This window comes from Peromyscus leucopus, chromosome 2 (genome assembly GCF_004664715.2).
Source record: "Peromyscus leucopus breed LL Stock chromosome 2, UCI_PerLeu_2.1, whole genome shotgun sequence".
NCBI lineage: Eukaryota > Metazoa > Chordata > Mammalia > Rodentia > Cricetidae > Peromyscus > Peromyscus leucopus.
Window position 1 is genome coordinate 71,779,528 of NC_051064.1, and position 23,161 is coordinate 71,802,688.

The following is a 23,161-nucleotide window of genomic DNA, read 5'->3' on the forward strand; positions in this document are numbered from 1 at the left end:
CTAAGTGTTTTGTGCGAATGTTCTTGTTATTCTCCCATAACAGACAGAGATGTAGGTCCAGTGGGCAGAGCCAGTCTGGCAGTGTTTAATGAGGAGCGAGGCCTTGGACAGGGCTCTTCACGCTCTCGCTGGGCTGTGGCTGACTGTGGCTGAGGTTCAGGGAGCTGTTGATCTGGCGTGTGAGGGCCTCCGGCCTCTGGGTCAGGTTCAGGATCCCAGATCCTCCTACGGAGAAATTAAACTCAAAGCATGTATACCCCCTGCCTACCTCCCAGGCCTACTGAGGCCTAGGCTCTTCTGTGGAAGCCCCAAGCACTCTCCCCCAAATCCCCAGGCTCCAGTAGGGGTCATGACTAGAGGAGAGGACTCTGCCATGAGACTCAAAGGCTGGCAACTAGAAAGGTCTTAGAAATCACTTCCCATCATTCCCTGGTTCAAGACGGGAAGCCCATGGCCCACAAAGCACGAAACCCCCAAATTTTCACCTCAGCATGGTGGCATGTTCAAGGACCCGGTGGGCAGGGGTGGTGCCGAGGGTACCATCTCCTCCCCTATCAGCATCTCTGCCAGGACTGGTGTCTGCGTCCAGTCACTGTGGCTCCTGGGTGGACATGGAGGAACAGTGAGCCTGGTGCCTCCAGGCCTCCCCCTGCCCACGCTAACACCCCAGGTTTGGCCCACCTCTCTCGTGGGGGCTTGGAAGAGCCAGAGCTTGGTGGAGGTACCCAGGGTGGGAGCCGAGCAGACAGAGAAATGTGACCTGGGGCGTCGGGCTCTAGCACCTGCTGAAAAGACCAAAGCCCATCCTGGGTGACCTCAGGCTTTCAGGTCTGGGCACCACTGCCCCCATGCTGACCCCCCAGCTATTCCAGCTGCACAGGATGCCAAGAGCAGCAGGCCAGCATACAGAGGTGGATCTCTCATTGCCTCTGTGGGCTACAGGTGGTTCTTGTAATGTCTTTCCCAGGGACTGGGAGCTCCTTGAAGGCAGAGACGGAAACAGAGGCGGGTCCAACGCTTGGGCTGGCATAGGAAGGTGTCCAGAAGGAATGGGTGAATTGATGAAGGAAGTGAAGACATGGGTGAACATGTGTGAATGAGAGAATAAGTGTGAAGAGAGAGAGAGAGAGACAGAAAGAGTGTGAGAGAGAGAGAGAGAGAGAGAGAGAGAGAGAGAGAGAGAGAGAGAGAGAGCACTCCTAACAGAAGGCAGGACTAGAGGCCAGGCAAGCAGATGTTCTACATCCTGGGCAGAGAGAGGGACCTAGGCCCCGCCTTCACCCCCATACCCCAGTCCAGAGCCCTGGGATCACCAGGATCGCTGAAGCCTGAGTCAGTGCCTCCAGTTCTCCAGGCTCATCTTGGCCTTTCTTACCTGTGGCACATGGCACTCTCTCCGTGGGCAGGCCCAGTGGGCCAGGGATACTCGGCACAGAGGGCAGGGGTGACAGCAGGAGCAGAGGGGTGGCAGTGCCTGCAAGAGGCCATCGCAGTGACTTGATGACATTCTAGCTTGTCTCCCACAACCCAGGGTGAGCAGGGGCACTCACATGGCAGGAGGCAGCTGGGCCCATCGAGCCGGGGCACGTGGGGGCGGAGCCCTGCTGGGGACGGGAACAAGCAGAAAGGAGGTGCCTGGGAAGAAGAGCGGGGTCTGAGCCTTCAGGCCTCAGCCTCGACACCTCTCTATGAACTCATCCCCTCATCCGCAAACAACCCTGTAAGGCAGCCAAGCCAAGACCCCATCTCCCAGAAGAGGGGACCAGGAAATTCATGGTCAAATGATTAGCCGAGGTTGACACATGCAGCCAGGAGGTGACAGAATCAGGAGCCGAAGCCAATGATCAGAATCAGACTCTCACTCGTTTCGTGAAGTCCCCTCTGCCAGCGTCCACGTCCCAGGCCTTCCATATGGCTACACTCACCTCTCCAGTTCATGGACCTGCTGGGCCAGGACCTGCTGCTGTGCCCGGGCCAGGTCCCGGCTGCTCTGCAGCTGCCTCATTTCTTTCCTGCCAGGGAGCAGGCTCCAGGTGATGGGGGCAGGACCAGCACCACAAGGAAGGTGGGAACCAGGGGGAGCAGAGAACCAGGGATGGGTAGGTAGTATCTTGGCCAAAATAGATGAGCAAGAAGAGGTAGGAACTGAGTCCCAGGGCTGGCCCCACCTTGCTTTACCTAAGCCTCTCATTCTCCAGCATAAACTCCTGCAGCATCCCATACAGGTTCTGCTGGGCCCAGGCCACCCGGGCCCCATGGATCCCTGGTGATGCAGGGAAGCAGAGCATTGCTGTTATCTCAGCCACCCAGACTCTATCCACCACCCCGTCTTGGCCCCCAGGGAGTTCATACCCTTGGTCTGTATTTGATCCAGCTGGAACCGCAAGTGACGATTCTCCTCTTTGAGCTGCAGCAGCTCAGCCTCTACTGGCAGGGGTGGCTTTACTCCAGGGGACTACCAAGGAAGAAACCCAGGGCCACTGTTTATGACTGCATAGGCTGGTGCACTGCACAAGGCCTTCCTGGTGTGGGGATGTGTGGAGCCCAAACTCCAGCCCCCCGCTTCATTTGCCAGCTCTGCGTGCTGGCCCAGGCTGCACCTTGTCTTTATTTACTAGGTCATCCTGAAGGGACTCAGAACCAGACTTGATTCCAAGCCCAAACTCACGTCTGCCCCAGTCTTGGCTTAGATTGTGATTCCCCAAATTAACCCCATATCAGACCCCCTATTAGACCTAACCAACTGAAGTCTGGATAGATCCTGATGACGGTCCAAACTCAGTCTTCCAGCCCTAGGCCTGCCCAGACTTTAACTGTGACACAGACCCTTGCCTATGACCCTGACATCAATCATGACATCATTCCTAGGATTCCAACCTGAATCCCAACTGATCCAGCCCTAGATTCCAACCAGGATTTTAACTCGGGCTCTGGCTGTTGCCTGCTCACCTTGGGACCCTGTGGTCGGGTGGTGACCCTCTGAGCTCGGCTTGCATATCGCAGAGTGCTGAGAGTCTCGGGAAGGCACTGGGCTGAAGGGGACACGCAGGCAACCTAGAGAGGACCTCCTCTGAGTGCTTCTATGGAGGAGACCCTTCCTCAGGGCCCAGCCCCTCTACCAGCTCCCTCATCCATCAGATACCATGAGGGTGACCCCACGGCCCCCAAGTGAGTCTGCCAGCAACTTGGTGAGCTTGCTGTCTCGGAAGGGAATGTGGCTCTGCCTCCTCTGTGGGTCCAACAGCAGAGAGATGCAGTGGCCTGGCGAGAAGAGGGAGGCCCAGAGAGATTGCATTGTGTGCCCAAAGTTGTCTGTCTGTCTGTCTGTCTGCTACAGAGCAGGAAGCTCAGCTAGGCTGGTAAAGCTCTAGTCCTATCTCATCGGTTTTCACATTGGTGTCTGGCAGCAGACCAGGCTCTCTGAAGGCACAGATGTGATGCTCACCCAATTTCCAACAGAGAGACCAAGATATCTTCAACAAACAACTAACTGAAAAGGAATGTCACCAGCAGCTCCCACACCATAGGAAAGTACTGAGGCTAGCTCCCAGGGTTCCAGGGCCAGCCATGCTGATGGGTACACAGACCCGTTCCTTTCCCCTTACTGTGGCTGTCTTCCAAGTGTATAAAGGATATGTGTAATGCTGCTGACTTTAGAACATACAGACTGATAACCAGAAAGGGAAAGTTAGCCTCAGACCTGATGCCAGAACTCCAGCCCGCCCTCATCTGTAACTACGAGTCCTGTGGTCGCCCTAATATAGCAGTGGATCCAGAGCAAAGAAGGGACCCAGAAGTCAGACCTGTAGCTCCCAGTTCTTACCCAGTGCCAGGAGGCTGCGGTTAATACTATTGGCCTCGAGCATCAGCTGCCCTCGGGATCCTGTTGTCGCCACCTTCTCACTGCCTGCCAGGTCCACGAAGCACAGCTTTCCCCCGACAGGAGACTCCCCAGCATCCACAGGGGGTACCTGCTGAGGCTGGTGGACCAGGGCTTGATGGGAACTTAGAGGAGACTGTCTCCATCAAATTCACAAGGTCTTAAGGTCAAAGGTCCTCCCTCCAATACACCCAGAAGATCCAAGCTGGTTTATACATGCAAAGACAGAACTTTGCTGGGTAGCCTTTCCTTAGCCCTTCCCCAAGACTGGTCACTCACAGTTGGGCGGCTGACATAGAGCGTGAACAGGGCATGGCTTCTGCTGGAGGCCTGGTTCAAGGTATGTGAGGAGCTCCTACGGCGGCTAAGGCCTGGGGAAGGGGACATCAGGAGCTGTCCATCCCAGGGAATGGGCCATCCCAGGGAAGGGCTGTCCCCCGGGAGCAAGAATGTCAGAGCGGCATCCAGACAGAGGCATGAAGGGCTGGCTCAGGGAGTGAGTGCTGATTATGGAAGAAGGGAACAGAAGAAGGGCAGATAAGCACCTTTCCTACTGTGTGGAAAGACAGAGAAATGAAAACAGAGATCAGCAGAGAAGTAGAATGCTGGGGCCAGATCCAGTGTCCCAGTGTCCCCAGCGTCTGCCAGAGGAGGGTTCTAAGCAAATGCTCAAATGAGTAACTAAGGCTGGAATAGCGGGACCTTATAGATAAGCTAGACTAAGGGGTATGACCATTGCCCTTAGGCCCTGCAAAAGTGGAAGGTATAAAACCAAGAGGAGTTAGCAAGAGGCATGGGCAGGCAATATGGAAGGCAAGGTAACCAGCATGTGGGCACCCTTGCCACATCTTTGAATTGCTGCTTGGCTGGCCCTTCTCTGCCTTAAGAGTCCTTTCTGAAGTCCCAATTCCTGCATCCCCGATCCTCAGGGTGTCTCACAAGGAACTGAGGAATCCTTGCTCCCAAAGTTTCCGTGAAGCAGCCTACCCATCTGCAGGAGCTCCATCAGGGCCTCCAGACTAGCAAACTCCACCATCCGAAGCTGCTCCACATAGAAGCCCCGAGCCTTGTTCCACCTAACAGGCAGAGGCCGCGGAGACCCCCGGCTCAGCAAGTCCCGAACCTGGGAGAGGAGAGAGGAGAAGCAGGTTCCATCCACTCATAGCCCTTTGACCATGATCCCGCCTCCCCTTCCACTTCTTAGCATCCCTGATCCTTGGAATATATGGCCTTCTTCCCAGGTGGACTGCCATTTGCCTACCTGTTCATTGTAGATCTCCAGGTAGGAGGCTCGGAGGGTGACAGGGACACCCAGGTGCTGCACGCGATCTAACAGCCAGGCGAAGGTCCTCTGCATAATGCCAACCAAGCTCGGGGGTACGGACACCCCTTCTCCCTGGGGACAAAGACAGCTGGAGCTGCAGCATAGTCTACTCTTTTTGCAGTGCACTAACTGCGCCAGAAGCAGTGCCACGCTCCCCCACACTATCTCATTGGAATCTCAGTCAGCAGTTCATCAGTGCCACCCAACAGACGAATTAACTGGAAGCGAGTCACTGATGTTGTCCAATTTAGAATACAACGCTCCAAACTCTGCAAGTCCCGGGGAGCCTTTTCGTTCCTCAGATACCAAGTCTACAAACCAACGGGGCGGGATTTCTTTGACCACTCCCCTTCCGCCCTGGAGTCCCGCCCATAACCCCGACCGGGGCCAGATCCCAAACCCTGCTACCCACCTGCGGAGGAGGTCCTGTCAGAGTGTAAGTCTTCCCGGAGCCCGTCTGGCCAAAAGTGAAGACCGTGCAGGAGAAACTGCGGGCGACAAGGGCGTGGCTGGGCCCGGGAGGCGGGGATCGGGGCGGGGCGAAGACCCACGCCCCGCGCAGCCCACGCCCCACTCACCCGCGCAGCGCCAGCTCGCCCAGGCGCTTCACGCCACACGCCCTGAACACGTCCTCCTGCGTGCGCGCCCCGTCCAGTACCGCGCCGAAGCGGAACGCCACGTCGGGGCCGCCACCTGGGGGGCTCACCTGGAGTGGGGATGGCGTAGGGGCGGGGCACTGTGCAGGACCGGGCACCCAGGACGGAAAAGGTCATCTGAAGGAGGGCGGGGCACTCTGAAGGAAAGGGCTTTAGAGTAATGTGGCACCCTGGAGCGCAGGGACCCTCGGGGATGAGCGAGGCCTTGTGTAGGGATGGGGCATTTGGAGAGGCGGACACTCCGGACTGAGCGGGGTATCTAGGAGGGGTGGGGTATTTCTGGGGTAGGAGAGGGCACCCTGGGGAGGCGGGACAATTAAAAGGAGGGTGGGGCATTCTGTAGAGGAGGGGCAATCTACAGAGAGAAGGGTCCTAAGGCAATGTTGCTCCCTTTGGGCCCCGGGTCCCCTCCACAGGTTCTTTTGCGGAGGTTGGGAAGGCTTCTCACCTGCAGAGTCCGGGTCCCTGAGCAGTGCAGAGTACTCTGCTCCCCTCTACGCAGCTCTGCCGTGCTCATGGGACGCACCCTGGTATCCAAGAGAGACCAGATGGTCCATCTGGATAGTGCTTTTGGTCCCTTTGTGGTCCGGGTGTTTCCTAGCCCATCCATACTTACCTGAGCACCACTTGAATGGGGGTTTCTGGTCCTTCTGGCCCCTGCTCCAGGCTCCGTGCTGGGTCTCTGTGTCCAAAAAGAGAGTTACCACCCCTGTGCTTCGTCGCTGTCCTCTGGGCCCGCTTCAAGGGCTCTGTAACTTCACATGAATTGTGCTTTACCCGTCAGGAGACCCACGTTCCTCCATGTCCTGTTTTGCACACGATTCCTTTCCTTTTCCAGTATCCCCCTCTTCACCAGAGCGGGACTGTCCACACACACACCTTATGTCCTCCTCCCTAATCCCCCACAACCAGTCATCCAGAAAGACTCCAGCCTACCCAGAGCTAGCAAGTTAAAGATTTACCCACCCCACCCTGTGAGGACGGGAAAGTCCCATGCCAGGGCATTCTGGCTAGGGGGTTCTGGAGCCTAAGGCTCGCTTGCTTTTGGGTAGTCTCTTCGGGAGGGATCCAAAGGACCACCAAGACCATTCTCCTTTGTTACAGAGAGACACAAATCAGGGGTGGGAAGGACTCAGCCACGGCCACAGAGCCAGAGAAAGAACTAGGCTCTTCTGGCACACACCCTGTCTCTCAATAGCTCAGCCTTTCCTCACCACAAAGCCCAGGAAGCAGAGGACCACAGAAAACCCGGCTGGGCGGCTCCGGGCTGAACTGACATCAGCTTCCCAGCATCTGGTTAAACATTGGTGCACCTGCCTCTGCCAGGCCAAAGCTAATCCAAAGCCAGTGTGGCGTTTAACCCCACTGGTCTGGCTTACCAGAGCATGGACAGCCCCAGAGAGGTCTGTGAGTGTGCTCAGGCTGGGCCATCACTCTTCCTTGCCAGTCGCCAGGATGAACCCCTGGCCTGATCAATCCTATGTAGACCTGCCCGTTGCTGCTGAGGAGACAGGTGGTAACAACCAAGGGTGTGGAGTCTTCCGGGAGGCACAGAGGCTTGAAGTTGAGGGTGCATGGAGTGAGAAGGCAGGTGAGGAGCTCCAGGTAAAGCACAGCACTCCAGGAAGGCAGGGATGAGGTGCAGAGGTGTGGCAAGGACGAGGTGCTTTGGGGCTGATGAGGGCTGCATCCTCTGACACTCCTCAGAGAACCAGGAAGCCAGCAAGGGTCACGAACAGGGAATTGACAGGTTGTTGTTGTTGATGAGTCAGCAAGAGGGTAAGAACAGAGGAGAGCACAGGAGGCATCATGGGCAACGTCTGTCATACGACACTCGGACACTCTACGTCTTGGACTTCTACTCTGGGATGATGGTGGAGGTGATGAGAAGAGTCAGACCTTGAGTAGTCAGAGAGCAGATAGTAGATGGAGTATGTAAGAGGAATAAGTGTTATTTATTAAGTGGTGCTGTTTACCACACGGCGGAGAAGCCGTGTGTGTGTGTGTGTGTGTGTGTGTGTGTGTGTGTGTGTGTGTGTGTGTACATGCATATACGCTCAAGTATGGGCATATGTCATGGCACAAGTATGACAGCCAGAGGACAATTTTAGGTGTCAAATCTTGCCTTCCACTAAGGATGGGGCAGATAGATGTAGCTAAGTTAGCAAAGTGTTTGCCTAGCATGAATGAAGCCCTAAATCGAGTCCCTAAGAGCACAAAAACTAGACACATACCTGTAATCCCAACGTCAGACATCAGAAGTTTAAGGTTGTCTTAGCTACATAGCAAGTTCAAGGGCAGCCTGGAATCTACAAGAACCTGTACAATGGTTAATCTTGGTTATTAACTTGACAGAATCTGGAATTATCTAAAGCACAATCATCTGGGTACTTGTGTGAGGGATTCTTTTGATCTGATTGTTTGAGGTGGGAAGACACACTCTAAATATGGGTAGCCCCTTCTGGTGGCACCCTAGAGAAAAGAACATGGGAGAAGGAAACTGTTGTGGGATGGTCTTTCTGTACTCTGTGAATATATATGTTGCTACCACTGATTAATAAAGAAGCTTCTATGGTCTATGGCAAGGCAGAATAGAGCCAGGTGGGGAATCCAAACAGAGCAATAAGGAAAAGAAGGCAGAGTTAGAGGAGACGCTGAGCGCTGCTCGGGGAGCAAGATGTAATAGAACACAGGTAATGCCACAAAGCCACATGACAAAACATAGATGAATATAAATGGCTTAATTTAAGAAGAAAGGGCTAGCTAGTAAGAAGCCTGAGCCATAGATCAAACAGTTTGTAATTAATTTAAGCCTCTGAGTGATTTTTTTTTTTTTTTTGGTTTTTCAGACAGGTTTCTTGTTAGTTTGCGCCTTTCTGAATCGTTTGGAGACCAGGCTGGCCTCGAACTCACAGAGATCCGCCTGCCTCTGCTTCCCGAGTGCTGGGATTAAAGGCGTGAGCCACCACCGCCCGGCCTCTGATTATTTTATAAGCTGCCATGGGCCTGGCGGGACACGGGAAAACTTCGGGCTACAGGAAACTTTGCTTTTTGCCTGCTTGCCCTCACTCTGCAGGCAAGTTCATCTCTCCTGTTGCTGCCTCTGCTGCAACATTCTTTTGCTGATATTAGAACCAGCTTCTTCAGGCTTCCAACACAGAGGAGAAATAGACAAATCCACTGGCATAGATGGTGCATGTGTCAGCATGTATCCGGGTTCTCTAGAGCAACAGAAGTGATGGAAGGAATATGTACATATATATTGAAGAGGGGTTTAGTAGACTGGCTTATAGGACACAGTCTGTGCACTCCAGCATTCTCTCTTCACACAGGGAAGGCTGAGACCTGGTAGATGCTCAATCTATGAGGCTGGAGGCCTCAGCACTCCCAATCTGCCTCTGCAGGCCTGGAGGGATGCTGCAGAGGCACCAGTCTTCAACCATGTTGGAAGGATGAAGAAGCTGGGTTTGGATATCAGGGAAGAATGGTGGCAGCCTTGGCAGCCTTGGCATCAGCAGCAGCAGCTGCTGCTGTAGCAGGGTAGATACACTCATGAACAGGGTAGATGAGCTTGCCAGCAAGACTCAAAGGCAAATAGCAAAAGGAAAAAGCTTTGTATCTGTGCTGCCACTGGAATGTACCTACCACCCATGTTAAGAGAAGTCTTCCCATCTTAATTGTTGATGGCACCATCGACGGACTGGACCTGGGTTGAATAAGAAGGAGGAAGCAAGCTTCCAGGATCCATCAGTCTCTGCCTCCTGACGGTGGATGCGATGTGATCATGCCTCTCTGGTGACTTTCCCACCATGATGAACTGTGCTCTCTCAAACTGTGAGCCCAAATAAACCCTTCTTGATGTTGCTTCTGCAAGATGCTTTGTCACAGTGTAACTAATGAAAAGATTAAAAACCAATCATGAAAGAGCATCTAAAGCTCCCTTTTTCTACTTTTAACATCATCATGATTTTTATTCTGTTTTTTTTTTGGAGTGGATCTGTGAATTCAACTTTCTGTGAGTTCAAGCCCAGCCTGATCTACATAGCAAGTTCCAGGCTACATAATGATACCCTGTCTAAAAATAAAATTGTTTAAAAACTATACCAAATCATATTCTTATAGTGTTATTTAATATGTATATTCTATGACTATACTTAAAGTATGGTTTTAAAAACCCATTTAAACAAACCATCTGAGCCAGAAAGATGGCTTGCTGAGCAGAGGGGCTTGAGGCTAAGACTGAAGATCTGGGTTTCATTCTTGGGACCCATAAGGTGGAAGGAGAGAACAGACTCTCACAAGCTGTCCTCTGACCACACAGGCACTGTCACATATGTGCACCTTCACACAAACATGTACACACATAAATAAACAAATAAATAAGTAAATGAAAACAGACAAAACCAATCATCCCTGTTTCCAGCTCAGGAAGTCTACAGCATAGTCAACCGAGGAAAGGAAGGAAAGAAGGAATGGCCCGGCTAAGAGCAGAGACTAATGAGATACATAGCTGACACACAGCATGAAGTGCCAGCCAAGACAAAAGTTGTCTTTAAAATAATAGTAATGATAATGAGGGGGTTGGAGAGATGGCTGAGCAGTTAAAAGCAAGTCCTTGTTCTCACAGAGAACCGAAGTTCAGTTCCCAACACCTATAAATCAGGCAGCTTACAACTGCCCATAATTCCAGCTCTGGGGGATCAAACACCCTCTTCAGGCCTCCAAGGGAGCCCACACAATGGAAAATGATGAAAAGGCGCATGTTTAGAATTAGCTAGTTGGACTCCGCTTAGATGAGCCCAGTTTTGTTAACGGCACCGAAAGCGCTGCAGTGAGGAGCCAGGTGAACCTGTGTCTTCTCCCCAACAGAATCAGGAAGTAAAGATAGCGAGGCTGGAATCACTTCCTCCTCTGCTTTAGATGCCATCTTGATGAAAAGGCAAAGCTGACTTTTGGATGAGAACATTAGCTTGTATAAATACCAAACTAATTAATACAGAGAGAAGCTAGAAAACAAAAAGCTCCAGTATCAGAAACAAAAGGAGATTTTGCTATGGACATTATAGACATTAAAAAATAAGGTGTTCCTATCAATGACTTTATGGTAATAAATCTGAACTTGGCCCCATTCATAAATTTGTGGATAAATCTGTTAAGGCGCCCGCTTAGTAAAATGGTTAGGGGAATGGGTAGTTATCTGTGTAATTGCATATTGTTGAACAAGGTGGATTTGCAGTTGAAAACCTCCCTACAAAGGGAACTCTTGGCCCAGCAGCCCTCACTGGGGAATCTTCCAAACACAAAAGAAGCAGTAATGTCAGTCTTGCACACATTCACACAGGAGCCAGACAGAGCACTTCCAAGTTTCTTTTTTCTTTCTTCCTTTTTTTTTTTTTAAATGAATTAGTCCCTAATATTCAATCCTTAAAATGACATCAGACCAAAAAAAAAAAAAAAAAAAAAAAAAAATGGCAGGCTTTTAACTCTAATGAATGCAAATGTTAAAAATCCCAAGGAATTGTCATCCAGTCAAACACAGTGAGATATAAAATGTTTTACACCTGAAAATTAACCAGTGTGGTTTAACACATTACAAGAAAAATACCAAACATCATCCCAATAAATACAAAAAACAATTATAAAATTTAACAGCTATTCGTGATTTAAAAAGTAAAAGCTCTGAGCAACAAGGAATCATACAGTGGATACTCCTTAATTGAAAAAAAGGTCATTTATAAAAAAATCTATGTTTAACATCCTATTTAATGATTAAAGTAACTCTTCCGTGACCATGATACAAATTGGTGAAGTTGTCTCTTGGTGTCCTTGGGAGGTCGGTTTCAGGGCACTCTCTCATACCACAACCCATGGATGCTCAAATTCCTTACAAAAAATGCATAGTTAGGGGTGGGAGAGTGTTGCCTACGCAAAGTGTGAGGACATGAGTTCAAATTCCCAGCACACAGGTGGAGGAAATCTGGGTATGGCCATGCTCACCTGTAACCCCTGCACTAGCGGGTTAAGATGGAGGATTGCCGAGGCACGCTGGTGGCCAGCCTAGCTGCAGATTCCGTGAGAGACCCTGTCTCAGAGGAATAGAGTGGAGATCAAGACACCTGGTGTCTTCCTCTGGTTTATACACACTAGGCACTACACACACATGCACTCAAAAATAAAAAAAAAAGAATAAAGTACAAAGAGATCAATACAGAAAAAGCAGATCATGGAAGTTGTTCACTGTTTGTATTCAACATCTCTAGCGACTGACAGGACTCACAATACACACCATCTTCAGGCAGTGACCAAACTACCTTCTACAAGCTCAGTCTCTTAAGAGTCTTTCTCCTCTCCCATCACCACACTGAAGACAGAAGCACCAACATGTGAACCATCGGGGATCAGATCAAACTATTAACATAGAATACACATGTTGACATAGTATTTGCATGTCATCTAGGAACATTCTCACATTAGTGTAGATGATCTCTAGGTTCTTTGTTCTGCCTACTCAAAGCAAGTACTCTGTATGTAGTTGCTACAGTGTATTATTTAGGGAACAATATGGGGGAAGTTGTACATGTTCATGTACAGAGGAGCCCCTTGTAGGCTTAACTACATTCTGATGAGTTGTTTGAATCTGTGGACGCAGAACCTGCAGCTGCAAAGGTCCAATGGAATAATAACACCTGAAAGAAAAAAAAATGGACGTTGCAACTGGAAAGGAAGTAAAGTTAGTAAAGCTGTTGTTTTCCACAGATGTGTGTGTATACAGGAAACTCGGAGGGTGCTCCAAAGCAGCTGCTGGAATTAGTGACCTCAAAGTCTCCAAACACAATGTCAACACGTGTATTCTATAGTGTGAATGAAGGTTTGAGTCTGATCCCTGATGGTTCACATGTTGGTGCTTCTGTCTTCAGTGTGGTGATGGGAGAGGAGAAAGACTCTTAAGAGACTGAGCTTGGTGTGAGGTAGTTAGGTCATTGGGTCACTGCCCTGAAGAGATGGGTGTAGTTATTGTGAGCCCTCCTGTCAGTTCGCTAGAGAGGGAGGTGTTGAATACAAAACAGTGAACCCAACCTCTCCCATGATCTGGCTTCCTGTTCTGTCATGTGATCTCTCCCTCCCCCTGCTCACTTCCGTCATGATGCACCCGCCATTATGTGATGGCCCGATGTGTGTGTGTTTGAACCTCCAGAGCTGTGACATAAGTAAATATGATTTTTTAAAAAATTAAATACTGTTGAATTACCTACTTGTGTGTATGTGTTGTGTGTGCAGTGTATGTGTATGCATGTGCTATATGAACATGAGTGTGCAGATAAGTACATCTGTGTGTGCACAAGCAGAAGCCAGAGCAGAATGCCTCCACCACTGTCTGCGTTACTGCCTTGAGAGGGGTCTCTTACTGAACTGGAGGCTCCCTGTTTTGGCTAGGCTGGCTGGCCAATCAGCTCTCAGGATCCTGCTTTCTCCTCCCAATTCTGGGGTTACAGACAAGTGCAGCCTGGCTTTCACCTGAGTGCTGCACACGCCGGGTGGAGGGTGTTGAATTCAGGTCCTCATACTTGCATAGAAAATATGAAAATAGCTCATCCACTGAGCCCTCTCTCTTCCTCCATCATCTTCCCATACAACATCTAGTCCCAGGCACTTCATGACAATAATGGAAAACTGATGAATACGTGTATTATGTGTTAATTGCATATAAAATCTATAATCAGAAGTTAAAATATCAACATTTAGAAAAGTACCAAAATCAGTCTCTTAGAGCCAGATGTGGACACGCACACCTGTAATCTTAGAACTCCTGTGGCTGAGGCAGGAGAGCTGAGAGTTTGAGGTGCACCTGGGTTACACGATGAGATCTATTTCTTAGAGACAAAATTGATGAAAGATATGCGAAAGTGACACATTTGCTATGGTGAGAGACCATCCCGAGGTAGTTAGGAGGATGTGGGCAAGAATGGAGAGCTGGTGCCCACCTTTCCCGCCAGCTGCCGTAATGAAGACTCAAGTCCATGGTGATCAAAGCTCCTGCAGGAACTTAAGAAGAAAAACTGACAAGCTGATGCTGAGCTCACATGAAAATGCAAAGGACAACAGTCCCCAGCATAGTATAAAGAAGAACAGAGCTGGAGAATGTATACCACCAAATACCATGACAATGTAAGTCAGGCCTGGAGGCACAGGCCTCTAGTCTCAGCCACTGGAGAGACTGAGGTAGGAGGACCACAAGTTCGAAGTCAGTCTGGGTACCTCAGTGAGACCCTGTCTCGGAATGCAAAGAGGATTGTGGGTATGGCTCAGTGATAAAGAGCTTTCTTAGCAACTGAGAGGCTCTGAGTTCAACCTCAGTACCACAGCACAACAGAACAGACTAAGAGAGCACACCTGGGTGTAAAGTTACATTTATTCGTTGTGGTGTTGGCGCAAGGACAGGCAGTCACCTGTATGCATGTGCATCTGATTTTTGAGAGAGGAACAGATTAATTTGCGAGAAAACTTTGATTTCAGCATATTAGGCGGGATTTGTTGGCTATCTACATGGTGGGGGATCCATGGTACTATCCCTCAGACTACCCACAACATTAATGTGAAATGCATTATAGCCAAGTTTACAGGAAAACCTAGATAATGTCTTCATAGATAATATCTTTATGACTTTAGGAGTAGGCAAAGATTCAAAACAGTTCACACACACACCACACACACACACACACACACACACAGCCCATCAAGCATAAAAAAACAGTGGTGCATTGGGCATATTGAAATTAAATTTTCCTGTTCATTAAAAGACTCAATTTAAGAGAGCAAAAAGCAAGCTAGAGACTAGGAAGGGGAGTCATATGCAATATGTAGATGGTGAAGTAATAACCTAAGAGCTGAATTTAGAACTGGCAAGAAATGCCAGGCATAGTGGCACATGGCTTTAATTCCAACACACAGGAGATAGAAGTAGGAGGATCTCTGTGAGTTCAAGGCCAGCCTGGTTTATATAGCAAGTTCCAGACCAGTCAGGGAAACATACTGAGACCTTGTCAAAAGAAGAAGAAGAAGAGGAAGAGGAGGAGGAGGAGGAGGAGGAGAAGAAGAAGAAAAGAAAGAAAGAAGGAAAGAAAGAAAGAAAGGAAGGAAGGAAGGAAGGAAGGAAGAAAGAAAGAAAGAAAGAAAAGAAGAAAGAAAGAAGAAAGAAAAGAAAGAAAGAAAGAAGAAAGAAAAAAGAAAGAAAGAAAAAGAAAGAAAGAAAGAAAAGTGATTAGAATTGGCCATAAAATTGTGACTAACATTTCATGAGACATGATACCCAAACACCAGAGGAAGGGAATTAAAACTGTAGTAAGATGCCACAGTACATGCCTCCAAGTGAACATAGATCTGCATGTAATAATGTGTGGCATGCTCACATGTTACAGTAAGTGTGTAAACATCACTGTGTTTTGTGTTTCTGCTTGGTGATATATACTAATGCTAAACATATCCATACCTCACTGTTCAGCTACTCCACTTGGTCTGTGCCTAAAATGATGCACACATCCACCAAAAAAGCACTGCCAAGAACATTCCAATAGCTTTAGAGTTACGTTAGCCATCATTTCCATTACCCATGTTCTCCTTCATTTTTTTTTTACCTTCATCTGCACAGTCTCCATAATCCATCACCCCAATACTTTCATCACCAGTGGCCCCATGGTCACTTAGGCACTGCACCCCATCACCATTTCCGCCATCTCATCACCATCACTGACGTCCCCGCCAGTGCCATCCTTTGCAATATTCATGCTCATTCATTCTAGAAAATTGAAGACGCGAGCCCTTCCCTGGCCTGGTGGCCCGTGACTGTGGGGCTAGCTGCCCATCCATAGCTGGGGCTGACTCTGTGCCTCTCCCTCCCCAGCCCAGTCCGTGATGGAGTGAGAGCCCAGGGAAGCTGGAAGCTCAGGGTATTGGGTAGTGCTGGTCCTCATAGGGCACCGCTTCAGGCCTCACTAGAGGGCAGCAGAGCACTGTGCCAGCACAGCCTTGGGGCTGACCACAAAAGTGCTTTGTCAGCTAAGCCCTGCGCCTTCTGGGCACCTTTACCTCAGCTTATGCACCGAGCTGGGTCTGGGGGAAAAAGAGGAACAGACACTCAAGGTTCAAGGTGGCTCTTTGAGGGTGCAATAGAACAAATTCGAGCAATCCGGGGATTCTCCCATCACATCCTCCCACCCTCCCCAACTCTAGCACCGCTCCTCTGGAAAAATCCCACCCTGATTCCCTTGAGTGTCTGAGTGAATTCTAAGCTGTCTAGCCTGAAACCTGGTACCATTTGGCTATCTCACCTGCAGGCTGTTCCGTCCCCTGCTCTCACCCTGTGTCCAGCCTCCAAAGTTTATCCCCATGTTGCCACCGTGGCCAGAGGCTCTGCCTCCCACCCGGTTGGTAATGGCTATGGCTCGCAAGTCTTCCTGTGGAGAGCCTCCTGTCACCCATCAGGCTACCTACATTAGCGGCCTTCCCTGGAGCCCCAGTCTCCTCTCTGCTCTCTCTGTCAGTCCCAGTGACTTGGGGCAAGGGGCACTGATGGTGGACAGGAGCGTGGCCTCTGACCCCACATGGGGCCAGAGTCAGGGACAGTGGGTAGAGGAAAGGAAGGAGGCAAGGGGGCTGGTCAGGAAAGCTGAAGGTCCTGCCTCCCCCCTGAGCCCCTCTCCTCTTCCTGCCCACCCCTCATCCCCACTAACCGAGAACCCTCAACTTCATGACGTAAGGATTCATTTGGGGACTTACTTATCATGGAGAGCATCAGCTCCTGCTACAGAGTGCTCTCATATGATCCCAGAGACGGGCGACATTCTCCTTGCTGGGGCCAGCTGGCCTCTCAATCATCTGCACATTTAGAGTTCCCAGAGGGAGGATGGCAGGCTCAGCTTGATCCAGGTACACCCGCATGTCAGTGCCCTTGGTTAGTCCCAGCACTCCTCTGTGGTGGACCCAGGGAGGCTGGTTCCCTTTTGTCAGAACAGCAGGGGTGCAGTCTAGGGCCCCCTCTGCTGCCAGAGAGTTTCCCCTTCATCACATTGCTCTCTTCTTCTTTTTTTTTTTTTTTTTTTCGAACAGTTTCTTTGCAGTTTGCACTTTCTGAGCTCACTTGTAGCCCAGCTGCTCGAACTCACAGAGATCCGCCTGCTCTGCCTCCGAGTGCTATTAAGCTCGCCACAACCCGGCCACATGCTCTCTTCTCAGTGCTCTGCTCACACCCCAGCTCACTCCATGCAAGCAAAGCCAGAACCTCGCAGGGCCTGCTGGGAGATGTTCCCACTTGCTGTGATTGCTCATGAAAAGGTGTAGGCTATAGGACTCACTTCACAAAGTCCTCCAGAACAGGAAGCAAGCGGCTGTGGCCTCATTTTTCAGACGGAAAGCTGAAGGAGGTGCTGGCTGGGGAGCTGGAGAGTCATGGTTGGCACCCCGGCCATTCTCCTTCCTGGGGGATCCTAGCCCGCTGTGTCAGGCTCCCACCAGGCAGGCAAGGATCTGTGTGGGGGCAGGGATCACTTCCACTGCCCCAAACAAGCCCTGCCAACCCTGGCTGCTTGACGGAGCGATGGAGGTCTGGCAAGAGAGATGATGGCACCCTGAAGCCAGGCTTTGGTTTATTGGTAGTGATGAGCCTCTCTGGGTGGTGGGGGAATCAAAGACTTGCCAGGAAGAAGAATGTCCCTGGTATTAATTTTCCTCTCAGAGTGATGACACTTCTGGGCAAGGATGCTGAACAGTATGCTGGACCGTTCTTGCTCAAGGATGCCTCTGTGTCTGGAAACTTGTGTTTTGGAGAGTTGAGAATTCTATTAGCTGTTGACTAAGGGTGCTTTTTTTTATTTCCCTTGAATTAACTGAAACAGCCACGTCCCCACTTTACAAATGGGGAGACTGAAGCTGAGAGGCTAAGTAACTTGTTCAACATCTACATGGTAGAGCAGGGATCAGAATGTTCTGATCCCTGCTTTCTACAGCCTTCTCCCACACGTTGTCCAAAAGGCTGTACTTGGATACCTGAAGTTTATCTTATAGACATACCTTGGACCCCTGCGGAGGTCAGATGAAACTCATAGGAGTACGTCCTCTCCTTCCACCATGTGGCTCAGGGATCAAATCCAGCTCTTCTGGTTTGGTGGCATGCACCTTTACCCACTGAACCATCACACTGGCTCCCTTTCTCATGTACCCCAGGTTGGCCTCAAACTCACTATTTATGGAAACTTGACATTCTCAATCCTCCTGCCTCTGTGCCCCAAATGCTGGGATGATAGGTCCACCCCACCATGCCTGGTTTGAAGTGGTGCTTGGATTGAACCTGAGGCTTCAAGCATGCCGGATGAGCTATGTCCCCAGCCCTGTGTCTGTCCTTGGAGGTGATGGGGAGGCGGTCATTGTGTTGACTTGAATGTTAACTCTATGCACATGACACACAGGGCCACAAACCCATGATAATGATCCATGGTGTCACTGTGAGCACAGAATGGTTGCCAAAGACAGGCCATCCACTCTTCCCCATCTACAGGTGGGTTAGCTATCTGCTTCGTGGAACCCAAACCCTTTCCTTGGGCCTGTCAAGACTAGGAGGAGACTGAATGGATGCCCAGGGAGTGTCTGCTAAGATCATTGAGCAGCTAGAACTGAACACCATGGAAGAACAAGAGCTAGAGGATCCAGGAAGGCTTCCTGGAAGAGGCAGCACTACGCTAGGCCTGAAAACATGAAGAGAAATTGGAGTAGCAGAAGAAAGGAAGAAAAGCATCTCAGGTGAATGGGCTAGCATGTGCAAGATGGGTGGGAGAAGCAAAGTGAACTGCTGCTCAGAGATGGCAGGCACACGATTGGTGGGATTGAGTTCCTGAGAGTCAGCTTTCTGGGAAGTCTAGGGTGCATACCTGACTAAAACCTGTTTCCCTTCACACTTCTGGATAAGCCTGGGTGGGGAAGTCCAGCCTCTGTTTTTCCAGGGCGTCTAGCCCCTTACCAACATAGGGGCCCTAGGACTGTCTAGGAACAAGCACACTCTGTGCTGGGCCTCTGGGGTGCCTCTTCTCCCAGCACCTTCTCAAATGTAAACCCCTCCCCCTTGCTGAGCTGCTCCTGAAGGAGGCATGCCTTCAGCACACCACTTCCTTTTCAAGGCACTGGGCACTTCCGGCCCCAAGGCACACGCTGTTCCATCTTCCAGGAGTAATGACTTCCCTCCAGGTCCTCACAAGAGCGGCCTCATTATCTTCAGGTGTGTCACCTTTTAGTGACACTTTAAGCTGAACCCAACACTCCCATCTGGTCTCCCTCACTTCCCTCAACCTCTGCCCTGCAGTTCATACATCTGCCTGTGGTTTGTCTCTACCCTAACGGGACAGAACCGGAGTCTTCCTTAGAGGGACCATCGTGTCCCCAAGGTCCAGGAGAGGGGCTAACACAAAATAAACATTCCAGAATGATCCTGTAGAGAGAAGGAAAGGCATGTGTTAGGTCCTGACTGTCCCGAGGTGCATTGCAGCATCAGCACCCTTGAGGTTCCTGTCACTTGTGAGCATGCTCAGTAGTGCTGCTGCACCCCCAAGGGACATCCTTTACATGAGAGCGGGGAGCAAGAGATTGCTCCAGTTTCCCCTGAGGGTCCCGCAGCTCTGCATGTCCCCCAAGTCAGGGGGCCCTACCCCCACTCACTCCACTAGTGTTGAAGGTCCCTCATCGCGCTGTGCAACATGCAGGGAGAGGGAACTTACCACTCTCCGCGACTTTCTCAAATGCCCAGGGGAAGAGGTGGTGATGAGAACACAAGGTTTGGGCCTTGGAGGACATCCTTTTCAGTGTGTCCATCATTTCCCGAGGCCCAGCCGTGGGCCAGGGCTGTGGTCATCGTGCAGACAGCAAAACAGCTCTTGTGGCTGTCATGTCGATGGTACTTAAGATCTGTTCGGGGCTTTGGGCCACAGAACAGCCTGGCTGGAGTGTTGGAACGGGTGAAGGACAGGGTGAAGCACATGGTGTAGATGAGACGCTCCTTGGAGTTTTTGTGCCCGGGAATCACCTGGGATCGTGTGTGTGTGTGTGTGTGTGTGTGTGTGTGTGTGTGTGTGCACGTATGTGGTGTCTGCGGTTGCCACTGGGTGTCTTCCTCAATTGTTCTCCAGGTCCAGATTTTGTTGTTGCTGCTTCTTGTGGGTTCTGGGAATTAAACTCAGGTCCTGGTGTTTGAAGGCAAGACTGTACTGACTGAGCGATCGCCTTGGGTCTTCACTGTTGTTTGAGCCAGGGTCTATCGACACAGCTTGGACTAGCTTGGAACTTGCCGTACCACCCAGCCTAGCCTTGAACTCTTGATCCTCCTTCCTCAGCCTGCTGAGATCAGAGACTCCAGGCTTGCACTACTGTGCCCCAGCCCCCCAAGAATCTTAGTAAGATGCGAACACATGGGTAGCCCTTCTGGACAGCGGATCTGCTTGTCTCCCAAATCCTCCCTCCACAGCTGGAGGGAGCTGACAAGAGACTAGCAGGCTCTGGATGAACAGGGACTTGCCCAGGGTCACCAGGCCAGATGACAGGGCCAGGAAGGGCTGAGCTGCCTCCCCCACTGTGGGCCCTGGCACTGGGACTGACTGGGCTCAGTGGGCCTTTGTGAGGCCACATACCTGGGCTGGGAGGCCGCCACCCAGCTATGAATAGCGGCCTCTTTCCTTCCTGCAATGCATGCCCTCCCCTGCACACGCACTCACACGCACTCACGCCCGCTCAGCTCGCTCGGGGAAAGTCAACAGGAGTATTTGAAAAGTCTTTCTGTGTAGAGAATCTGTTTGGATAGGGGGAGGACCGGAGAGCCAGCCAATAGGTAGAAATATTAATGAACCTAGTTATAAAGGGCCCATTCACGGCTCGCCGGGTAAATAGGGCTCTTGTCGGGAGGCCACGTTATCTGCCAAGTTCAAGAATGTGGTTTGAAAAAATAGAATTTAAAGGGCTGAGGTGGAGCCTTAAAGCGCCGGTGTGCTGGAGCCACAGCCAAATGAGGGAGGAGCAGGTCTGGACCCGGCACTGGGCAGGGGTTGGGGTGTGGACTGCGGCAAGAGGGGCCGGGGACAGAGTGGGGAAGGGTGGGTGGAATTCAGAGACAACAGGCTGGGTGCCCAGTGAGTGCCTGTGAGTCCCTTCCTCCCCCAGGTGCCTGGCCAAGGGCTGATGGTTTCTCTGCTCAGCCCCAGCCCTGCGCATGTAACTCCCCAGCTCAGGGACCTTGGTCAGGGATGCTGATGGGGACCCATGGGCTGTAGGAAGGGAGCTTAACTTCTCCTTCAGCCACATGCTGTGATCCCACAAGCTAGCCTTTTTCTGCCACCACCAAGGTGCCCTAAGTGCCCAAACTTGGTCAATCTGATCATTTCACACGAGGCAAGCCTCAGCCTGATGGAGAATCGATAGCTTGAGGTTCCTCGGCAAGCCTGTGGCAGAATTAACATTGGCTTCCAGCAGTTTCTGACTGGAAACAGGCACCCGAGAGTGAGACAATGTCTGCCACAGTCAGGATGTCCTGTCACATGCACAGAGGGGGTGCCTCGTCACATACATAACGATGCCTTTTATTTTTAGCCCTGGACTTAAAGTCAATGGGGATGTTCTGTAACACTGCCCTGGGCCAGCTATGTGGCCTAGGCAGGTGACTTGCCCTTCTGAGCCTCAGCTTCCCCATGGAGATCAAGTCCTCCTGTTGGAAAGACTCGGTAGAAGGATGCTAGTGATGGAGGCTAGCACTGTACCAGACACTCGGTGGGTGGCCCAGGGACTGTGGCTGGACCACTTCTTTTTCTGCCCCAGCCTGTGTGAGGAGGAGATGCTGAGAAGATGGTCCCCCAGCTTTGGGTTTTAGAACAGTTTCTACCTAGATCCTAGAAGGACTGCCAAGTCCTTGCTTGTGTGAAGGTGGCACTTTTGAAGCAGGAGGTTCTGCTGTGGATTGTGTTGGGCAGTGTGTTGGGCAGCCATGTGTGGATGAATCGCAGTGAAGATCTTTGAGACAGCCTACAGGAGCCTGGACATGCTGCAAAACCTCCTCTCCTAGAACCAAAGGCCTGCACAGAACAAGGGTTAACCCAGGCTGAGGGAACATTTACATTGGCTTTTCTTGGCAAATAAGAGAAAAAGGAAATAATCAACGTAAAAGCCAAATGGAAGCCTTCTGTAAAGGCTCTGCCAGGAGCTGGCTGAGCAGCTTTGAACATGGTGACATGCAGGGACTTGGGTGGCAGGACATTAGAAGCATTAGATGTTATAGGGAGGGGTCAGAAACAACATTTGGACCTCACAGATCTGGGTTCGAGATTAGGTTCTGCTGTTCATTGGCTATGTTTCTCGAGCAAATGATGGGCCTTTCTGGGCTCTGATTTCTTTAGTCTATACAAAGAAAGAGAGGGTTACTGTATGTGAAGGTCCCTGGCGTATATGGGTACTCATTAAACATCAATTTCCTTTCCTTTCTGTGCCTCCTGGCAGGTCCAGGGGAAGCGTCTGACAGGTCTCACCAGCCAGAGCGGGCAGCTCTGCACAAATGCCCAGGCCTCACGGCTGCAGCTCGGGAGCTTGGTGCTGGGTAGAGCTAATGATGCCTGACAGTTGGAAAAGCATGTGCCAGCTTGCCATGAGAGTGTGCCAAGGTGAGCTGGGGAAGCAAGGCCCGCAACCCTATTGTGCAGTGAGACTGGGAAAAGGTGAGAAGCTAGAGGTCTTGGGCAGGGCCGAGATCTGTTTTCATTCCTTGCTGAAGACTTGCGCACCAAGCACAGTGCTGAACAGGGGGGATTTGATGGTAAAACCAGACTCAGATGACTGGACAATGGACGGATAGGTGAGTGGGTGGACTGAGGGATGGGTGATGAATAGATGGATGGGTGAGTACATGCATCAGTGGACATAAAGATGGATGGATGGTGAACCAAATACATTCGTGGGTGAATGGACAGAGGGATGAGTAAACAGATAGAGAGATGATGAATGAATGGATGGGTAAGTGGGTAGGTAAATGGGTGGGGAGATGGATGAGTGATACATGGATGGATGGGTAGTTGGATGAGTACATGGACAGACAAGTTAATGGATGGACAGAGATGGATGGATGGATGGATGGATGATCAGAGGCATAGATGATGAGTGAAAGGATGATGATGAATGGATGGATAAATGGATGGATGGAAGGGTAGATAGATGATTAATAAATGAATGAGTAGATGGATGGTATATGGGTAGGCTGGCAGATGAATGATAAATAAATGGATGAGTCAA

The 23,161-nt window shown here is 50.7% G+C and overlaps 1 protein-coding gene across 1 annotated transcript; it reads right to left on the reverse strand.

Moving 5' to 3' along the window:
* Nucleotides 1–56: 56 nt before the first annotated feature.
* Nucleotides 57–6,803, reverse strand: Kif12 (kinesin family member 12). The gene is made up of 19 exons (XM_037202654.1): nucleotides 6,638–6,803; nucleotides 6,477–6,542; nucleotides 6,309–6,387; nucleotides 5,783–5,910; nucleotides 5,617–5,692; nucleotides 5,142–5,276; nucleotides 4,868–5,003; nucleotides 4,160–4,251; nucleotides 3,824–3,980; nucleotides 3,143–3,261; nucleotides 2,950–3,054; nucleotides 2,352–2,455; nucleotides 2,179–2,268; nucleotides 1,926–2,012; nucleotides 1,551–1,635; nucleotides 1,376–1,474; nucleotides 682–785; nucleotides 486–601; nucleotides 57–225 (listed from the first exon to the last, which is right to left on the reverse strand). The coding sequence occupies exons 1-18, from the start codon at nucleotides 6,661–6,663 to the stop codon at nucleotides 487–489; spliced, it is 1,803 nt and encodes a 600-aa protein (XP_037058549.1). The 5' UTR covers nucleotides 6,664–6,803; the 3' UTR covers nucleotides 57–225; nucleotide 486.
* Nucleotides 6,804–23,161: the final 16,358 nt, after the last annotated feature.